Source organism: Hippoglossus hippoglossus, chromosome 9 (assembly GCF_009819705.1).
Source record: "Hippoglossus hippoglossus isolate fHipHip1 chromosome 9, fHipHip1.pri, whole genome shotgun sequence".
Taxonomy (NCBI): Eukaryota; Metazoa; Chordata; class Actinopteri; order Pleuronectiformes; family Pleuronectidae; genus Hippoglossus; species Hippoglossus hippoglossus.
In genome coordinates, this window is record NC_047159.1 from 2009986 (window position 1) to 2031025 (window position 21040).

The 21040-nt window shown below is 43.6% G+C and overlaps 1 protein-coding gene and 1 long non-coding RNA gene across 2 annotated transcripts in view; both read right to left on the minus strand.

The window, feature by feature from the left end:
• LOC117768472 (protein unc-13 homolog B-like) overlaps positions 1–21040 on the minus strand; it is a 57122-nt gene that overhangs the window by 8367 nt on the left and 27715 nt on the right. Inside the window, exons 12-25 of the mRNA XM_034596838.1 lie at positions 20631–20800; positions 20252–20367; positions 19493–19656; positions 18166–18316; positions 13863–13931; positions 13336–13425; positions 13022–13162; positions 12565–12827; positions 12003–12088; positions 10694–10820; positions 10076–10172; positions 8290–8433; positions 6659–6736; positions 6432–6509 (exon numbers count right to left, since the gene is read on the minus strand). Of these exons, the coding sequence (XP_034452729.1) occupies positions 6432–6509; positions 6659–6736; positions 8290–8433; positions 10076–10172; positions 10694–10820; positions 12003–12088; positions 12565–12827; positions 13022–13162; positions 13336–13425; positions 13863–13931; positions 18166–18316; positions 19493–19656; positions 20252–20367; positions 20631–20800 (1774 nt within the window). The remainder of the gene's footprint in view (positions 1–6431; positions 6510–6658; positions 6737–8289; positions 8434–10075; positions 10173–10693; positions 10821–12002; positions 12089–12564; positions 12828–13021; positions 13163–13335; positions 13426–13862; positions 13932–18165; positions 18317–19492; positions 19657–20251; positions 20368–20630; positions 20801–21040) is intronic.
• LOC117768473 lies at positions 3710–4100 on the minus strand. Its single transcript, XR_004615071.1, has 3 exons — positions 3993–4100; positions 3841–3855; positions 3710–3731 (listed from the first exon to the last, which is right to left on the minus strand). It is a non-coding gene; the product is annotated as an uncharacterized LOC117768473 (long non-coding RNA).

Here is a 21040-nt window from a genome sequence, read left to right on the forward strand (position 1 = left end):
AGCTGTGGCTATAACGAGGGAGCGGCAGACCGAGCGTGCAGCGAATCACGAGGTCGGATCGTTCGCTTCTCTGGACCCGTGCTCATCGCAAAACACACAAACACACGTGCGCACAATAAGTATCTTATCGTATCTTATGCAAAAACTACGTCTGATGTGACTGAGACCGAAGAAAACAAACTACAGTTCTGCAGATGTGCAAAACCTCATTTTACTCATTTCGTTAACTTTTCATGTCTTTTTTTCTTCTTTACTTTTGGTGCGATGTCAAACTTTCTTTACGTTCGACGGGAGAATTAGTCCAAAACTACCTAGAGGCCTTTAGTCAAAGAGGACATCAATATAAAGTAAGAAGACAGGACTAACCTTTAAACAGCTGGATGGTGTCGGACCTTTCGCTACAACTGAAGCTAATATTCCTTTACAACCACTCACCTCTTTGCTTTTAGTTTCCTCCTTTGGGCGGAAAGGAGAAGGAGAATAGTTGAAAAGAAAGTAAACACTGTCATTTTCTCTTTGGGATTCAAAATAAAGTTCAGAACTCTCTTGTGCAGTGACAGAAATAAAAACCAGTGCCTTTCAAATTGAATAAATACCAAAATCAGAGTTTCAGGGGAAGGAGAGCGACGGATTTAGAGAAAGTAGAACGACTGAAGCTTTGGAGCAGAAAGGAGGTGAAGGGCAGAAGAAGCATCAACAAACCAACCTGCTTCTCTTTGTCTTTCTTTTCAGCCTGCAAGGACACACACACACACACACACACACACACACTTGTGAGCGATGATGCCACACCTGAACACACTCTTGGTTCTTTGGGATCTCTTATTAGGTTCTCCCCCTGTTTCAGCCTCTCTCCTCCAGGCAGTGACTCACAGATAAATAAAGCTTATTGTTGCTTTTAGCTGAAACCCTCACAGACCCAGTTGTGCTGATTCAGAGGTTTTCACATCCCTCCTCTGTGGGGCGATCAGAAATCTTGGCTTCCTGGGATTATAATACACTTAAGTATCTCTGAGGAGTCTGCAGTCCATCTTTCCAATCACCAAATCATTCCACTAATGACTCGCTCCCTCTGCGTTGGAAGGTTTGGTTATTGGAAACCTTCTTGGCCCTTTATGGCAACACAACACATTCAAAACAACCTATAGATGAAAGTAGAGTTCGGCCTCATGTTAACAAAGGGAAACGAATCTCTCCGTTCGTCCTCTTATCTCTCAGACGCTCTAGTGGTCATTTCAGGAGCAGCACAACTCTTTTTAACTTGGTTTTTACTTTCTCCTGTGAACTGTCAGTCCTCTTCCTATTGGGGCTCTTGTCCTTATTCATCATCCTCCTCCTCCATGTCCAAACCAGTCTCATCTAACTGTGACTTATCGTTTAAAAACCAATGTACAGTTGGTAAAAGCCATTAAATCCAGTTCACACACACAGACACACACACACGCCTCTAAATGCCTGAATATCATTTTGTAACACAAATGAGTTGCCAACGCACCTTTTCCTTCCTCGTCTCAGACTGAAGGTGTAAAAACAGGAAAGAAAAACACAAATGAAGAACAAATGAGAAAACGATAACAAAATAAAATGCTCCATCGTGGAGTATTAGAGGTTTCATGAGGGTCCTCACCTTTTCCTTGTCGGTCTTATTAAGAAAGAAACAAATAAAACAGCGAGACATTAAAAACAGAAAAAGACAGAGGACAACAGATAGGAGACATGATTAAAGCGACACTATGTGACTTCACTGAGCAACAGCGCCCCCTGCAGGCACACATGGGGATTCATTCATCAGCTCTAAGGCTCATTTATGCTTAACGTTAAATATTGAAACGGACGCGCTCTGTTAATTTTGTCCGTGTTTGTGCACGTCTTCTAAAAGCTCATGGATATGGAGCAGTACCACCAGAAATCGTGGGGGGGGGGGCAGCGTAGCCAACAGTTCAAACGAAACCATTATAAGACACGAGGAAGACATTTTAACGAACGTGAATCATTTAACGTTCGACAGTACGACACTGGAAGAAGTTCAAGGGATTTCTACAGATACAAAATACATAATTTACTGTTTCTACTTAATAAGGATCAGGTTTGATATTCTACTGATATTCTACTGCACTTTGTGATGCTATAACACATAAAAAATACACAAACAAACACCACAACACACAAAACAAACGTCCTGTTTGAATGACTGAGGCCTGACCGACCTTTTTGTCCTTGTCCTTGTTGTCGATCTGAGGACGAACAGGACGAGAGACGACAACGTGTGTTTGGTTCATTCAGAGCATTTATACAAGAGAAATTAAAATCTCATTCACTTTCACATCATTTCAACGTTAAGTTAACGACAGAAGGAAAATCTGTCTCCAGGTGAAATCATTTTATTGGTTTATTCCTCGAGTTCGTAGAGAAACAAGCAGAGCGATGCTGAGATAAAGATGGACGACATCACGGCTCCCAAAAGTGAAGCCAAAACGTATTGATCGCCCCCTGGTGGCTGGCTGCAGCATAGGTCATAAATCCTGGTAAAGTTATTGGAGTAAAAATATTTTCTGTGACAGATTAATGTCAATACTAAAGTACAAATACCTCAAAGGTACTTGAGTAAACTGCTTTCTCCTGACAGTAACAGCTCTCAAGCGCAGACACCAAATAAAGATCCAACCTGACTTTCCATCACTAATAATCTGCTCACGGAGCAAATTGAATACAGTTTAATATAATTTCACATCAACATTTCCACGCCGCAGTCGGATAAATCCTCAATAAACATGAGGTTCTGCTGCATAAATAAAACCCTTTTAATTGCGAAAAAAACAATATCTGATTCCGATTTATATTTTAAGCTGCGATGCAACAACAGCATCAATTAACCACCAAAGTGAGTCAACAGGCCGAGTTGCTTTATGCACGTTTAATAAAACCGGAGGAGATGATTTCACAAAACGATGTCAGGGCAGTTTTTTGTCGGAGTTGTTCGGCAGATAAACACGATTTGTTCCCTCAGACACAAAATAAAAGCTCCAACTCGAGCAAAACCGCCGACGACAGTGTTTATCTTCTCTCTCACTTCCCTTAACATCTGTTGACGAGGAGGAACTTTACTCGTTAAGCGGCGCAGCCCAGACTTTATCTCCCCCCCCACCCCGACATGTCGGAGACCCCCCACCGTCCTCTGACACACAGTCGCCATTCAGTTGAAGCTAAATACGAGATCAAATTCAATTATCTGGCCGCCCACTGTGGCGTCTATTAAACGCTCCGTCTCAGGGCTCCAGCTGTAGATGTGTTCAGATCTCTGCTGACACATGGAACCAGAGGCTCTTTGGCTCTTTGACTCATTAGCACAGGGGGAGGCAGACGACGAGCTCACACGAGTCAAAGTCACTTGATAACATGGAAACAAATCTGTCGTAAATTCTTATTTTGGATTTGAGAAAAGCTCCTGAAGCAGAAAATCAAGCTTTTTCAAATCCATGTCTCGGGTCTCCAGGTTTTTTTCACGTAAACGTACGATATGTGACTTTGGCCACTAGGGGTCTCTGTCAAAACAACAACTAAAGGCCTAGTTTGATGATGTCATGAAGCAGCTAAGGATCATGGGAATTCTTTTCTTCACCGTGTGTCAGGTGCTAATCATGTCTACGGATGAGGTTAAAAAATAAAGTTTTATTCTATTTTTCCTTCTCACAGTCTCTTACCTCAGATCCTTCAGAGTCTGAGCAGCCAGACTGTTTGAAACGGACAAAACAATAAGAACAGAAAATAAGAAAAAGTGACATTTGAGGAAATAATAAAGACTGAAGACTCAGGGGCTGTGACCCCGACTCCTTCCCTCACCTTGGATTCCTCTGACTGGCGGCCATGAAGAATATCCCACAGCCCCCAAAGGAAGAGACAGTTATTGTAATAAAACATAAAGACAGTATGAATTTAAATGAAAATAAAAGTGATGTCCAGTCTTTTTTCTGCTGATGATGCAGTTTACCCACCATGTCATCCTCCCCTTCATTGTCAGAGAAGGCCTGATGGAGGTGAGGCAAGGAAATAAAACCAAGTTAAACTAAATAGAAACTAAAAACAGGAAAAGAAATCAGCTGTTGTCCACTAAAACCATGAACTATGAAAATAATATGACTGCTTGTGAACTTCTGAAAACTAAACCTGACTCCACGTGTTAGTTATTGGAGATTCATTTGATGACAAACACTTGAAACTATAAGAAATGTGAATCATCACGATTTTGGGGCTAAAACAAGTGGAACACATCGACCAAAACGCATCTGCTATTCAATTTATCTGTGTTCATATTCAAATATCTCTTGATAGACATGAGCCAAAATATCGTCTGGACCAAACCCAACACTGGAAACTAAGTATGATCTCTCTAGTTGTGAAAAACATCCGGTTGTAGACGTCGTCTCTCGACTCTAACTCCGTTCTCCCGTCTCACTGTGTTCAGCAAACAGAAGAATGAGTCTCAGCCCCAATGTCTCACGTCTACAACAACATGTTTGTCTTCCTGTTCTCCCGCAGTGAATCTGTAATGCTACGTCAAAACTGCAAGATCCATCTGGGATTAACGTGGGATAACATAATCACATGTCACAAGTCACCTCATACAAATCTAACCCTGAGGTTGTGACAGAGAAACAAGTCGACCCACCTCCTCATCACACTCGTCACGTTCCTCCTCATTCTCCAACTTTCAGGAAGAAACGGCAAAGTAAAAACAGTGTTTCTGACATAAAGGTGACATCAGGAGAGAGAGAGGAGGTGAGGAGCGAGGAAGAGGAGGGAGGAAGAGGAGGAGGAGGAGGAGGAGGAGGAGGAGGAGGAGGAGAGAGGATTCTATTTGATATCTCATTTATGAGTAAATTGGGATCAACCTCAAAATAGACACAACTCTACTGTGGATAAGAGGTTTGACAGCTGGAGGAGGTTCAGGGAGAGTTGGTGCTGTAATGAGGAGGTTGTTTATTTGGAATATGTTGAAGGAGCAACAGGGAGAGAGGGAGCAAGGACACAAAATAAAAAAATAAACCTCGACATACCCTCTCCTCCTCAGCAGTAAGCTGTAGAGGGAAACACACACACAAACAAACACACACACACACACACACACACTATCAATCTCCCGTTTTACGTTAAAAAATAATTCAAGGCCGCACATCTTTTTGTTCCTGAGCATCTGCTGCACATCCTCAGAAAAAAGCCTTTTTAAGAGGTTACTCCTTTATTTAAGAAATGTAGAAGCAAAGTTATTTCTATACGAGTTCAAACTGAAAAGTCAAGTGAACGAAGAACAAGATGAAGAACGTCTGTGTGACTCTAACTTCCTGTTCATGTTGTTGCTCTGAACATGAAGTCATTTCAAATCTGGGATTTTACACATGAAGGGAAAGTTACTAATCACTTCTCAAGTTTAATTTGTGGTGCAGCGGTTTCCACAGTGGCTTCACAGCCAGAAGGTTTTGGGTTCAATTCCCAGTTCTACCAGCGTCCTTCCATGTGGAGTTTGCGTGAGTTTACATAAGTGGAGCGTAGGTGTGAATGTCTCTGTACGTTGACCCTCAAGTCCTCAGTTTGGATGAAATATGTCGACTATATCGACGAAGCTTAAAGTTCCATCACTTTAAAATATCACCCGACGAAACCTGAGTTTATTGAGGTTCATCTGTCTCCGCTGTCGTTCCAGTCTATGCCGCTTCGCCACCACGCCGCTCCACTGGCCCGACACCACATCACCAGTGCTGTCATGGTCCCATGAGGATCTCTCCCAAGCACACATCACAGGAATGAGGTCACAGCTCGAGGACGCTGAGGCGACCCACATACTGGACATGTACATGGACTGTGTACATGTCCACATACTGGACATGTACATGGACTGTGTACATGTCCACATACTGGACATGTACATGGACGGTTTGTTCTGAGACTCTAACGCGACACGTAGCCTCGAGTTATGACCGTTTATTATTGACTTTATTCTCGTTATCTCAGATTAGACAAGTGGCCATAAAACTCCGTTGTAAGTTACGATCAGAAACTTTGAAGGAATAACTTTGTGTTGGATTTCAGCTGCACATCTGTCTCCAGCACTTTACAGCTGAAAACCTCTGAAAAAATAAAATGTTAAAAAACGAAATTCAGGCCTTTAAATAATAAACGAGTGGACTACAGGGATTATGGTTTTGAGTTATTGACGTTTCTTCTCTCACTCAGGCTGCTTCACTGCTGCTCCCGGGTTCGTAAAGATAAATAAGATAAATGTGCATTGTCACACTTTAGTTATTTCTGGATTAAAACGTATTTAACCGTCGTCATGTCGGATTGTTTTGTTGATGACTTGTATTCAGTGAAATCAGCGTCTGAGGTTTGAAATGAAAACCTCTCCGCAGGAAGTCTTCAATAAACCTTTCACTCACCTGCTTCGCTCCCATCGACTCGAACATCTTCTCCAGGAGGACCCTCATCTGCTGGATGTTGTTCATCAGCACGCACGGCTGCAGGAGGTCGGGCGACAAAAACAAGCAAACGAGACAATGAGTTAAGGAAGTTCCAGGGTCAGTGAAGTGGGCAGCAGCAGCTAGAGGATTCCTCCACTCCACAGCGAGGAGGAGTGAGGGTGTTTGGAGATGCAGCAGCTACTCACGATCTTCTCCTTCTCACAGTAGGAGGGGAAGCTCTTGGCCAGCAGGGCGCTGTACTGCAGCAGCACTTTGGTGATCGTCTGCAGGGGCAACACAAAACAAACACTCGGGACATGTTCGATTCTCAGGGGAACATCTGGAGAAGTGAATCCGAACCCTGGTGCTTCCTCCATCAGGTCCAAACCAGCTCTGTTCGAACCCTGATGACTGAGAAGATGCTCTGCTCTCATTCCTTTGGTCTTTTGGGGAATTTCAAATCAGTCCACATCAAGTTTTTTACATTTAAATCTATTATTTATATCCTGTGTTTCAACCTTTTCATCCATCAGGAAGAAAAATGAGTCGTAAAGTTTCGTCATCAATTTCTCACTAGTCCTTCGAATCAGATCAGAAAACGTTTCACCCACGAAAGACAGAGAACAAATGATGCAGCTTTTAAAACATGAAGATAAAGTATTACAACTGTAAAATGAGGAAGGACACGTTAGTTCAGGTTGGTGAGAAACGACGTTCGGGCTGTTTACATTAAACTTTGAAACAAATCAGCGAGTTCATTTATCAGCCGTGATGTGAAAAAGAAGTTTCTGTTCCTCTGTTATATCCACTTCTTTGTGCTGAGTCAGCCAGACGGCCCTCTAACACTCATGCATTAAACATGTGGCCTGTCCGCTGCCTGCACTGCGTCGTACGGTTTCCTCTCTTCGTTCGACTCATTGTCCTCTTTCACTTCTTTACTCTCATTTCACACTTTTACAAAACAAACTATGACGAAGATTTAAAGAACAGAGACGTGTGTAGAGAAGAGAGAAATAAAGAAATGATCCGAGCTCAGAAGACAAGATGGAGGCGGTGGCGGCTCCGACTGGGACGAGATGAAAAGGCAGAGGGGGATTAACATGAAAAAGAAAATGGAGTCACGGGTCGGGGACGTGGAGACGGGCGGCTGAGAGCGATGTCTTACATTAGCTATTCTTTATTTAATGAGTCCCCCATCGATCGAGCCATCGCAACACAAACAACACACACACACACAGACACACACAAACCTCTGTGCACACAATTCTTCTGCAGAGAAACGTCTGTTAGATTTAATGTCTTTGACTAAAAGCAACTGCCTTCAATTTAAAAAAATAAATAAAGTCTAAGGCTCAGTTACGACAAAAGCACTGAATTCAAGTGCCTGAAAGCCGGAGGTCAGTATCTCAGAGGAATAAAGGATTCAAGAGATTTAAAAGTCGCAATTTAAAGCTGCAACACAAAGAAACTTTAAGGTAAAAACGCAACATAGTACAGTTGTTCCTTTGCCACATATTTATACCACATAAGGTACGAGAACGGTCGTGGACGTGAAGGTCCGAAGTTTATAAATTGATTCCAGTTCCACTCACGACCCTCAAAGGTTGAGCAGTAAAGACAATGGAGGGATTTTCTTATATTTTTCGTAAAAAATTGTGTAAACTGAGTATTAAACTGAACTTTTTTGGAGAACGGGAGTTTTTAAACGTGTTTTTAAACGTGCATCAGTGACAAGACAAGTACTTTCATTCACACTTGTTCCGTGTGCATGTAGGTACATTATGTGACGACGTGTAAACCTGGTGTCGTTAAGGTTTGTTCACGTGGTGCGTCTCACCTTGGCGAAGCGTCTGTTGTAATGAGCCACCACGGTCGGGTCGGGACAGTCCAGCTTCCTGATGATCTCAAAGCTCTGGTTGAGCTGAGTGAAGATGTCGACCACGGAGCTGGAGAACAGAGCGTGCTCGGACGTCTGCTGGAACTGCAGGAGGAGGGAAGAGCACATTTCTGTATTCAAGACCAGAGCTGATGTTTCCTACTACTGCTCCTTCTCTCCTTCTCTCCTTCCCCTGTAATCAAACCCAAACCCTGACCATTCTTATTTCTAGCTGCTGCACTAATCACAGATCATAACTGATCATCAGTCAAATGTCTCAGATGGACGTGTGCTCGGTGCCCAGAGGAGCTGCTGAGCCGACCTGCGAGGCCACAGCTTCTTGAACAGAACCGGTAAAACAGTTGAGTCAGTTCAAGTTCAGTCGAACTGCTCAGTTCTGTTCTGCAGACGTTTCTGCTCGAAGAGAAAGCGCAGCTCGGGGGACGTCCAGGAGGGCGAGAGACAAACATGTCCATCACTCTGTCCAAAAGCAGACGTCTGCTGCACCTGAGTGAACTGAAGCTTCCTGCAGAGAAAAGGGTCGAGGGACTGAAGCCGTCTCTCACTCTGCGCTGGATGGAAGTGCTGTCTCCTTCCTCAGGCTGTTTCTGGTCCAGGAGGGAAAATATAACTGGAAACCGTCCGAACGCAGCTGATCTGGTTCTGAGCAGGTTTTATGTAAAAAATAAACCAGATATATCAGTTTATAATCAAACGGATTAATTGCATTTTGCATGTTAGCATTCAGCAGCGTTCATTAGTAGCAGTGACTTTAATAGGATCTTCATTAGGATTTTCAAACTTAATATTTTCATTTGTTTACTGATGTTTTCCAGACGTGAGTCTCCTTCCGTTGCTCTAATATCCCCTCATAAGTGTGTTTATAATTAAAAACAAAGATTTGTTTGTTGCTCGCGAACGTTTCAGCTCCGCTCATCGAAGAAGACGACAGATTGTTCCTGTTTGACTTCATTAAATCTCAGTCCTCGGGAAACAAGATTCAAACTTCAGAGTAAATTACTACATTTGATTCAAGTGGAGAAACGGCTGATGACAAAGTAACGAGAGCTCATCGGTAAACAAACACGTCACCAGGTTTTATCCAGTTCTCTAAACCGTCTGAGCCACAAGCCACCGACTGTATATTCAGTGTGAGTCACACCTTCAGGGATAATATTATTTATAAACTGCATTTCCACTGCAAATAAACATCAACCAGTGGTTTGAACTGTGGCTGTCATAATGTATAAATAAATATATGCTGCCAAAGCGAGATCCAAGTGACAGCGTACACTTAATTTCACGTCCTGTTTACATCCACAGAACAGGAACTGCAGATCCAACTCTATAATCTGTGAGTTTCCTCCATTTGTCTGTAATTACTGTGTCTCTGCCTGATGACAGCAGCTGCCGACGGTCTGGTGAACCACAGGTAAGTAACGGACGCGTTGCCTAGAAACACCAGAACAAATAAACCAATAAATAAGGATCAGAGCTGCAGGACGAACGAGGACAATGGCTCCCCCCCCGATTCCCACTGGGCATTTCGCACAATGCAAAACGGTTCATTTCATGGTTAAGACCACGACTTTAGAGATGCTGTTCAACTACACTTTTAAGAACCTCGTATTAATTTGTGTTATTGGTTCGTTAGACAGAATCATGTCGAGCTGAGAGCGTTTCTCTGGTGGAACAGTTTCTGTTTCGACGGCCCTCCCCGTCCCCGTCCCCGTCCTCCTGGACTCACCCCCTCTCTCTTGTCTCGCTCCAGCGCTGCGTGCATGAACTCCATGGACACCTCCTCGTTCTCAGCCAGCCAGGCCAGGACGAACTGCAGGAACCACCTGGAGCGGCGAGAAGACGGAAAAGTGTCACCGACCGGCTGCGTGATCCACGAGGACAAGCACGAGAAACTCTAACTGAAATTAGTGCCCTTTGAAAAGTAAGAATTATGTTTAATATTCAGATTCATTCAAATCTAACATGAATTTCTTTTAATTGACTGATTTCACGAGTTTCATTGTTTCTGTTGTTGTTTGAAATATTTTACCAATGTAAAACACCTTGTTACTTTATCGAAGTAAAATGCATTATCAATATTATTACCTGAATAAAATGTACTATCATGAGTATTATCATAACTCTATTACCAATACTTATAGTATAATTATTATAATGTACATACCTGGCAAAGAGTGATGTGTATGAGTGTGTAGGAGTCTGTATATTGTGTGTGTGTTGTATGTGTGTCCATCAGTGTTAATTCACTAACAGGCAGAAATGATCAAACAAGAAGAGAGAATAGTGTGGGCGCATGTGTGTTTGTGTGTATTTGTGTGTGTGTGTGTCTGTGTGTGCGTCTTACGCTGGGTACTCAGGCACAGTGTCTGTGGCGGCCGGCAGGTCCTGAACGTACTCGTTGTATAACCACTTGACCTTGAAGTGCAGGTTCATGTAGTCGGCCGTCTTACAGAGACGATGTTTCTCGTGTTCTGTAAAAAAGACAAACACACACACACACACACACACACACAAAGACACACAAGGTTACACAACACTGACTTCCTGTCATTGTGGACAGCTCAACCCACACTGTGACCACACAAACACAACCAAATATATAGAACTTGAATTAAGAAATCTTTTAATATAAAACATAAATGCTCATATTATCTGCTGTAAAATAAGTTTTACAGCGCACACACACACACACACACACACACACACACACACACACACACACACACACACACACACACACACACACACACACACACACACACACACACACACACACACACACGCAGTCTTACCAGCGTAGAAATCGACTCTGCGGATGCGGAATGTGTTGGGGGCTGAGGTGGCGACAGATTTATGACAGAAACCAACGAGATGTCAGAGAGAAGCAGGAAGCAGGCGAGACAAAGGAATGGCAGAGATGAAAATGGCTTTGAAGATGAAAAAGAAAATAACGCTACGACACAAAAAAAAACAAACAAAGTCTAGAAGAGGAGGACAGACGAGTGGACACAGACACAACAGACACAACAGGCGAGTGACCCTGTTTTCTACACTATCACCTATTTCACCGGGAAAAATAATAATGGATCTTGATGAAAAACACATATTCAGACTGATCGATGCAGCTTGATTGAATGTTAGACTGTTAAGTCTAAGCGGAGACAAGTGCTCTAATGTCAAACTGGTCAAACTGGTTAAACTGGTCTCAGATGTCACGATACAGCTCTAACTCTCTAACTCTGGTCGGCACGGAGACAGAGAGAGTTCAGCGCTCTGCAAACGTCTGTATTTGCACGTGTCGTGACTTGTGTCGTCGAAGTGATGAAGTTGTTTTCTTCATTTGTGTGTTTGTCTATGTGCGTGTGTTATCTCAGTGTGTTGTGACTCTCTCTGTCTCCGTGACCCCGACACAGAAACACAAGCGCAGCACTGTCTCCTCTGACTGTTTCTGTTCACCAGCTGCGATGCGTCTCACCGTTGTTCCAGCGGCAGTGATCGATTTGATGCAAAACTGGAGGAGAGTTGATGGATGGAAGAAAAGAAAGAGTGAATGCAAAGGGCAGGAAACCTCACACACAAACAGACACACACACACACACACACAACCACACATACACACACACACACACAACCACAGACACACACAGTCTTACCCTCCAGGGCGTATTTCATGTCCTGAGCGAACAGACTCCACATGACCTCAGCGCTGACTTTACCAACATTGAGTTCCTGAGGAAACCTGAAGAAGAAGATGAGTTCAGGAGTCAGAACAGAGAGAAGTTCCAGTTTACAGGGTAAATATCAGCAGTAGTTCTTCTGATATTACGAGTTTCTTCTCGTAATATTACAAATTTATTATCGTAAAATCATCACTTTAATCTCTGGCACTAATCTTCAACACTTAACATTCAATTTTGAATTATCTGTTTTTTGGAACCATCCAAAAACAAATAAAAGCGGTGCTAAGGTTTATTTTAATTCATGTAATTCAAATTTCTTTTAAATTATTGGTTGTGTTTCATTTCATAAACTTTTAATGGGCTTCATGTCACTTTACTCATTTTAAACCATGCAATATTCTGTGATTCTCTTATTTTTCTTTCTTTCTCTTAAGCAGATTTTAAGTTTGTAAAGAAAAGCTATATAAATAAAGTTCATTTACATATGAATATTATTATTATACAATATGGAAAATAGAGGATGAGTGCCACTGACTGGTTGATGATGGGCGTGTACGAGTTCTTGTCTTCCTCGATGATGGAGACGATGAGCGTGATGAGCTTGGGCCAGAAATCCAGATTCTGAATACTCGGGCCCTGCTCCTCCGGCTGATTCTCCTCCTTCTTCTCCTCCTCCTCCTCTTCCTCCTCCTCCTCTTCCTCCTCCTCCTCCTCCTCCTCATCATCCTCTCCCTCTTCTCCTTCAGCTTTTTCCTTCTTCTTCTTCTTCTTCTCCTTCTTCTTCTTCTCTGGCTCGGGCTGCACGAGGAACAACAATCGGTGAGGTTACAACAAGAGGAAGAGTTAACTAGAAGTTCAGTCTAAACGTTCTCATGAAGACTTCTGGATTCAAAAAGTTATCAAAAACATTGTCTTTCTTGCGGTCTCATATTTATTTGCGACGTTTCGGTGCTCGACCTTCGTCAGGCAGAAATAACGTTGCAGAAACTCACGGGGGGGGCGGCGGACTGGAACTGGCGGTTGAAGAGCTCCAGACAGTTGTTGAAGATGTACTCGTAGGTGGAGTTCAGGCAGGCCTTGACGCAGTCCCGCACCACGTTGGCAGCTCTGGGAGGACTCTGCAGCTCCAGCACCTGGAGACGAGCCGGACGACTCGCAGGTCAGATGCAAACTCAACCAAACATTCACGAACATGCAAAATCTGGAGGTTATAACATGAGAATCACGTGGATTCAACACGATGTACGATCATAACACGCAGTTTAATGGATCCAGGTCGTAGTGAGATCGTTCACTGGGTCTCTACCTTCATTCTGAAGAACGTGATGCTGGTGAGAAGATCCACTGTCGACTTGAGGTCGTGGAGGCGAGGCTTGCTGCTGGCTGGGAAGTTATTCTGCAGACAGACACACACACACACACACAGACACACACAGACCGTTAATGAAAGTTCTTCCTTTCCGGACTAAGGTCTTCTTGGGTCATTCGATTTTCTCCAGCGTCGGTTTTCAATCTCGGCAGTTTGTCGTTTTAATCCTCATCACGTCTCCCAGTTCACCGAAGCTTTTTAATTTATCATTGCATAACTAATTACAAGCAAACAGTCACCACGAATGCAGAATTAAAAAAAAACAAAAAGACTAATAACCCGAAGAGACGGGAGAAATTAAACGTCTGAGAGGCCCGAGAAGTTTAACATTCAGAACATGTCGGAGGAAATAAATCACAGGAAGAGCAGAAGAAGGTAAAAGACATGATGATGGTTCATAATTAATCTACACGTGTGTGTGTGTGTGTGTGTTGGAATAACAGCGGCTGCAAGTGGACACTCACTCTGTACATGGAGAGGTCGATACGCAGCGAGTTGTGCAGCTGATCCAGGAGCTTCACAAATCGATCTCTCTGTCGGAGGAAAGAGAAAAACAGACACTTTGTTCAGGTTCTTTGCCATTTCTTTCCAGACCGGGGGGGGGGGCACACAGGCAGGAGCGTGTGTGTGTGGAGAAGAAAAGAGACGAGTGCAGAGATGTTTTGTCTGAAGAGAATAATACAAAAAACCCAGAGCGTCTTTTTCTTCTGCTGAATCTGAAAGCGTTTGAGCGACACGAGGCAGGTGAACACAGACAGAAGAGTCGGGGACGAGCTGAACACAACTGAACACCAGAGGATACACCAGAGGATACACCAGATATCCTGTGATCTATAATCCTCAGGAGTATATACCACCAACCCTTTTCATACCGTTTAGAGGTGCTTACGTGGAAGGTGAACTATACGAGAACATGTGAGACCCGCTCGTTATGAGACATTTGGACTTAGAGACGATGGAGACACACACGGGCAGGAGAAGCCTGCAGCTCTGACGGTTTCCCCATCGCCTCTTTTTCATTTATCCACGTTTTTAACTTCATACGCTTTGGCAGCAGAGTCGTTTTTTTAACAAGTCAGGCCAGTAAAACAACCTGAAACCGGGAGAGAAGAAGAAGGAGTCGGAAAAACTGAGGAGATAAAACGAGACGGAGGAAGAAACGAGGAGGAAGAAGAAACACTAAATATACAAACACTAAATACACAATATACAAAAACACATGCATCCTGCAGTGAATCCCACGATGTTGACTTCAGATTGTTTCTCTGTCACGCCTCAGTCTTCCACTCGTGTACTGAGGGTTTCCCTTTTCGTTTTCAACTGAGGATGAAGGGATGAACCGTGGCCAACACTAACTGGCACCGAAGCCCAGTGGAAGAAGCCAAGTTCTCATCAAGCCCGGTGAGTCTTTCCTCTGTAGCCGGAGTCTGTCTGTGCGTCCCGGTGAGACGTGGAACAGTACGGTTATGTAACAGGAAGCAGAGACACAGGAAAGTGGGGTTTGTCTTTCTGAGTCAAAACCAACGTGTGCAGCTCAGTGACTGTATTCAAGATGGACGACATGGTTCCCCTGGAGCCTAGATACAAATATATAAATATCTATAAATATCTATTAATTCTATAACACTATGAGACCTGTAAATTATAATATTACACATCTGGATTCTTTAATTTCGCTGCTGAATGATCCCACGTCACCAGACGTCTGACTGCCGGCAGCTCAGCTGTTAATCTCACCTCCCTGAATTCTTTCAGAGTTTCCCTGCAGCAACTTATTCATTAATGAAATCGACGGCTAACGTTTCCCACTCAGCATCAAGGAATTAGTGATTGGTCACATTCAAGCAAAGTCACAAATGGGCAGAGAAGACAAATCAAAATGTGATGAAAGTGCTTCTTAGAGAAATAGATTAGATCGATATTCTGGCAGTATCACAAAAATCCAGGATGAAAGACTTCACACTCATCGAGTAAATCCAGAAAACCTCAGTTCACTCTCAGTCATTAACTTTCAAGAGCAGGATTTACTCATTTCAGAGACTTTTCTGCTTTTTGTTCCTGATTAATTCTGATTTAAAAAGTGAAGTCACGTATAAAAACAGACAGAATCGTCTGTTCTGCGTCTGTGACGACGACGAGAGGCAACAGCTCTACACACATCCTGTCGACAGCAGAATGAAACACAACTGAGAGGGACAGAGACGGACAGAGTGACGTCTCAGTTGTATGTAAGTATATAGAAGTCTTCGTAGATATACGTGTACTGTACTTAAGTACTTTTTCATGTATCTGTGCTTTACTTGATATATTTCCAGGTACTTCTCCTGTTTGGTTTGTGCAGTTTATTGGTTTATTGTGCTCCAGGCTTTCAGAGACGCCACCATTAACAGTAGTAAATGTACACGTATGTAAATATAAATACATTTAATATAAGCACAGTTTTAAGTTATTGAGCTCTTCTAGACTCACATATAGAATTTATTATTAAGTCTCTAGAAGGTGATTTATTTTTGAGATTTGTTACCAACACTTAAAAATGTATTATGCCTAAAACACTGACTTCATGTATTTCAATTACATTCAAAATTTCAGTCCGTGTTAATAAATCAAATAACTTGAGTGATTTATTTAAATAAAGTTAAACTTATTCATGCATATATATATATTAAACACACAAGTTTTATGTTTTACTATTTCACTTAATTCACTCAACGTGATAGAAAACACTTCATTAAATGTGACCATTAACCAAATACTGTAAAGACACAAGGACATTTAATATGCAATTGAAATACATAAAATCTGTGTTGTTTAATTTTAATTTAATAATGTTTTGAGTGAACTGAGCAACCTCCACCCCCCCCCCCACCCCCCACTGTTTGTTCCCAGAGGCAAAGTTCTGAGCCGCAGGGGACGGAGGTGTGACACGTCTGCAGTCTACTGCACACACACACAGACACACACACACACAGACACACACACACACAGACACACACACACACACACACACACACACACACACACACACACACACACACACAGACACACACCTGTGCAAAATAACAGGCGGTGAAACTGTCTCTAAAACTGTCAGACGGTGACATGAATTCAGACGTGGATGATGGAGGAGGAGGAAGAACAGATGTCACTGCATCTTCCTCAGACAGAGAGAGAGAGAGGGAGAGAGGGGGAGAGGGGGAGAGAGAGAGAGAGAGAGAGAGGGAGAGAGGGGGAGAGAGAGAGAAAGAGAGAGAGGGAGAGAGGGAGAGAGGGGGAGAGAGAGAGAGAGAGGGGGAGAGAGGTGGAGAGGGGGAGAGAGAGAGAGAGAGAGAGGGGGAGAGAGAGGGAGAGAGGGAGAGAGGGGGAGAGAGAGAGAGAGAGAGAGAGAGGGGGAGAGAGGGAGAGAGAGGGAGAGGGAGAGAGAGGGAGAGAGAGAGAGAGGGGGAGAGAGGGGGAGAGAGAGGGAGAGAGGGAGAGAGGGGGAGAGAGGGAGAGAGAGAGAGAGAGGGAGAGGGAGAGAGAGGGAGAGAGAGAGAGAGGGGGAGAGAGGGGGAGGAGACGGAGGACGAGAAGAGAGACGGAAGTTTTATCATTTACCATGGCAACAGGTATAAAAATTACACAAAACAAAAACAAGAAACGCACAACGAGACAGAGGAAGATTATGTTTGTGACGTTCGAGGTCTGTCTGAGTAAATTAAGAGACAGACGGTTAAAAACAAGACAACAAGACAACCTCCTGTTCGTCTGTGTCCTTTTCTCTGAGAGCAAAACACTAAATGTCCTAAAACACAAAACAAAAACAAGCTGGAGTTCATTGCAAAAAGAACATTTTGAAAGATTTGTGATTTTCCAGAGGAAAGATGTGGAAGTGGACGTGGTCACTTTAACACTGTTTGTCACTTATAGACAGACAGACAGAGAGAGAGAGAGAGGGAGAGATAGATAGATACAAACAATAAATATTTCCTAAAATGTTATTTTGAGCGTTGATAACGATAAAGTTATTAAGGTATTTTAGTCTCACCAAGTAAATGAGACATTTATTCTCAGACTTAATGACTTTTTGTTTTTTAAAGCATTTGAATTGACTTGTTGTTGAAAGGTGCTTTGTAATAAACCGGCTTCATTTCTTAGTAAAACAGTTTGGAGCTCACAGGTTCATCGAATTATCAAAACATATTTAGTTTTGAATCAGTTTGTATGTTTCAGTCGATGAGTCATTTATCTGTATGGTTTTTCTTGGACTGTTTCATCCATTAAAAGATTCTGATTCACACATTTATTACCGTCGGGTTATTTAAGTGATATTAAGATTGTCTGTCATGAAACCAGGAAAGAAAACACTTTAATGAAACTGTTTCTCAGATACTCGTGAGTGACTCAACTCCCTGAAATGTAACGAGCGATCCAGCTCATCACCAACTGGCAAACCCAGAAACAGACCCTCCCAGTTGTTCCCAGTCTCCACCCCCCCCCCGACCCATTAAAGCAAGCACACGCTCGTACATCACTGGAGTCTGAGTGCGACCGGTCGGAGAACTGGAGTCTGCAGCGAAGCCGGGAGTCATTAAGCTCAACCTCCTTCTACTTTAATCTGGTTAGTGGTAATGTCCATCACCCGTGTTCTACATTATGTGAACTTACATTATCTAAGATATGTAGAATATAGAAAAGAAAGAACGAGCTCCATCCACAGGTGAGTCCGTGGCTTGTTCTGACAACAAGGCTGCTGATCTGCGTTAGGTTTCATCGCGTCCCACTTACCCCGAAGTTGGAGGCTGCGAATCTGGCTGGAGCGGAGACGTTGGTGGAGGCGGTGGGGTGGGCGTAGAAGGCATTGATGTTGGCCAGCAGGGTGCTCATCACTGCTGGAACCCCCGACAGCATGTACTTAGAGGACAGGCAGGAGAAGTGGCTGAGGACGATACGGAAGAGGAGAAGGTTTAGAGAGGAGGAGGAGGAGGACAACAGAAGGAGAGGAAGAAGAAGAAGCCGAGCAGGTTTGGAAGGAGGTGTGATGTGGAGACGGGTGGGAAACGGATGTGTTGGGAGGAGGGTGAGACGTATGGAGAAGGAAGTGGACGTCCAGAGCAGAGGAAGGGACCAGGATTCGATGGATGGAGGGAAAATGGCGGAAAGATTGAAAGGTTGGAGGGAAACCAAGAAACAGGAAATAAAACTGAAGTAAAGGTAAAGTATCCTCAACGTTACACACGTATACGGAAACAGACGGAGCCTGCTGTCTGTACTTGTGTCCGAATTTGTGCAAGAGATCTGAAAAACTACAGACACGGACGAAACAGACGAAACTTGCACTGGGACGAAGTCTGCGTCCAGCTTTAATTCACTCGACCCTTATTCCCAGTGCGATGTTCCTCCAACACACAAACACAACTCAAATTACAAGGTCAAATTACAACATTATGAATGCAATTAATTGTGTGTGTGTGTGTGTGTGTGTGCGTGTGTGTGTGTGTGTGTGTGTGTGTGTGTGTGTGTGTGTGTGTGTGTGTGTGTGTGTGTGAGACTTTCTCTCCACCTGCCGATCAACTGATCCAATCAAACATCTGGGAAATCTCCAAAGAGACGGATCATCTTTTCTCATTAGATGAGATAAACTCATTTGCATTCTGTTTATAGTTTTTATGACAACCCTGCACATGCACACACACGCACGCACACACACACACACACACACACACACACACACACACACACACACACACACACACACACACACACACACACACACACACACACACACACACACACACACACACACACACACACACACACACACACACTGCAATCACAATCAAACTAATTGAAAACATTTCCTGATTGGATTTTCTCACTATTTGCTGATGTCATCGCAGCCTGTTGAACGAACTGATCCCTCACTTACACTAACACGTGCACGTTAACACACACACACACACACACACACACACACACACACACACACACACACACACACACACACACACACACACACACACACACACACACACACACACACACACACACACACACACACACACACACACACACACACGGGGAAACACACCCGTTCACGGACAACAACACTCACGTCATCGCCTGGTATATCGACTCGATGCCGTAGCGCATGGCGAACTCGTCCACGACATCCTGTTGCACCTCGCCAAAGTAAACCTTCCAGGCGTCGTCGCCCTGAGCCCCTGGGATCTTCACCACGCCGCCTCCTTCCACGTCCGTGGAGAAGTGAAACATGTTCTGGGCAGAGGGAGGTCGAACAGGTCAGCGCTAACTAAGAGGAGACATTTACAGAAACAGCCAATGTACGGGAGAGAAGTGAAGTTAGAGTTAAAGACATTTGTGACCTGCCTGTTAACGTTTAATCTTTCACGCTGATCGAGAATTTGTCCAAATCTGGCGACTTTTATTAATTTGAAGCACGTGTCTGTTCATGAAATCAAACCTACGTCTCTGCAGATTATAAAAACTCCTGAATAATTATAATAATCATTAAGTTAGAAAAATGTCTCAGTCTCAACAAATCTCAGTTTGTTGAATTAAGTCACTTCATTAAAAATTATTATTATAAATTCATCATTAATCAGACACAGATGTTCAGTTTTCACTGGGTTGAATTTCTGCAACGCGAGGATTCGCTTTAATAACTCGACAATTAATCTATGATGAAAATAATGAGGCTTTCTGCTGCCACGGTCTTTACCTTGGCTGGTGCTCGAACACAAAAGGAACCAGATACTCCACACATCTGATTCTAATGCACAGTGTGTGTGTGTGTGTGTGTGTGTGTGTGTGTGTGTGTGTGTGTGTGTGTGTGTGTGTGTGTGTGTGTTACCTCATGAAGGCACGTGTACTGTACGTGGTACGGTGCCACCTTCTCCTCTCCCTCGATCTCCACACTGATATGAAGACGAATGGCCCCAGACACAGCCGACTTGTCTGTTCTCTTCTCTGCGGAGACACACACACACAGACACACACACACACAGACACACACAGACACACACACACACACACAACATTACACACAACTGATAAAGCACTCAGAATTAAATTTTTTAATCTATGATGAGAACTGAAGAAGCAAACACCCCGACTGACTGTTGATGATTAAATCAACACACACACACACACAAACACACACACACACACACACACACACACACACACACACACACACACAAACACAAACACACACACACACACACACGTACCCAGGTTGTACCAGACGTCCATCTCTCCGCTCAGCGTCCGGACCTCGATGATGCTCTGACCCAGGAAGTCGTCGGACTCCCTCTTCAGACGCTGCTTCACCCGCGACTTGATGTCATCGTCCTCGTCCCAGACGCGCAGCTTGATCCGATCCGACGAGTTGTGGCACTCGCTGTGGTGACGGGGGACAGGGGGGACGGGGGGGGTTAAGGTGGAGGGTTCACAGTTCACGCCTGGAGCTGCTCGGCATTCACAACTATTTAAAGAACTCTGTGAACAGGGTTTATTCTCTGGTAACAGTCCAGGAAACATTCGTTGATTTGCAAGGAAATAAATCTGATGTGTCGGAGATGTCGGCCTCTGCTCTCAGGTTCAACTTTAAAACATTTTGTTTTGCTTCGGTTTCCAGGTT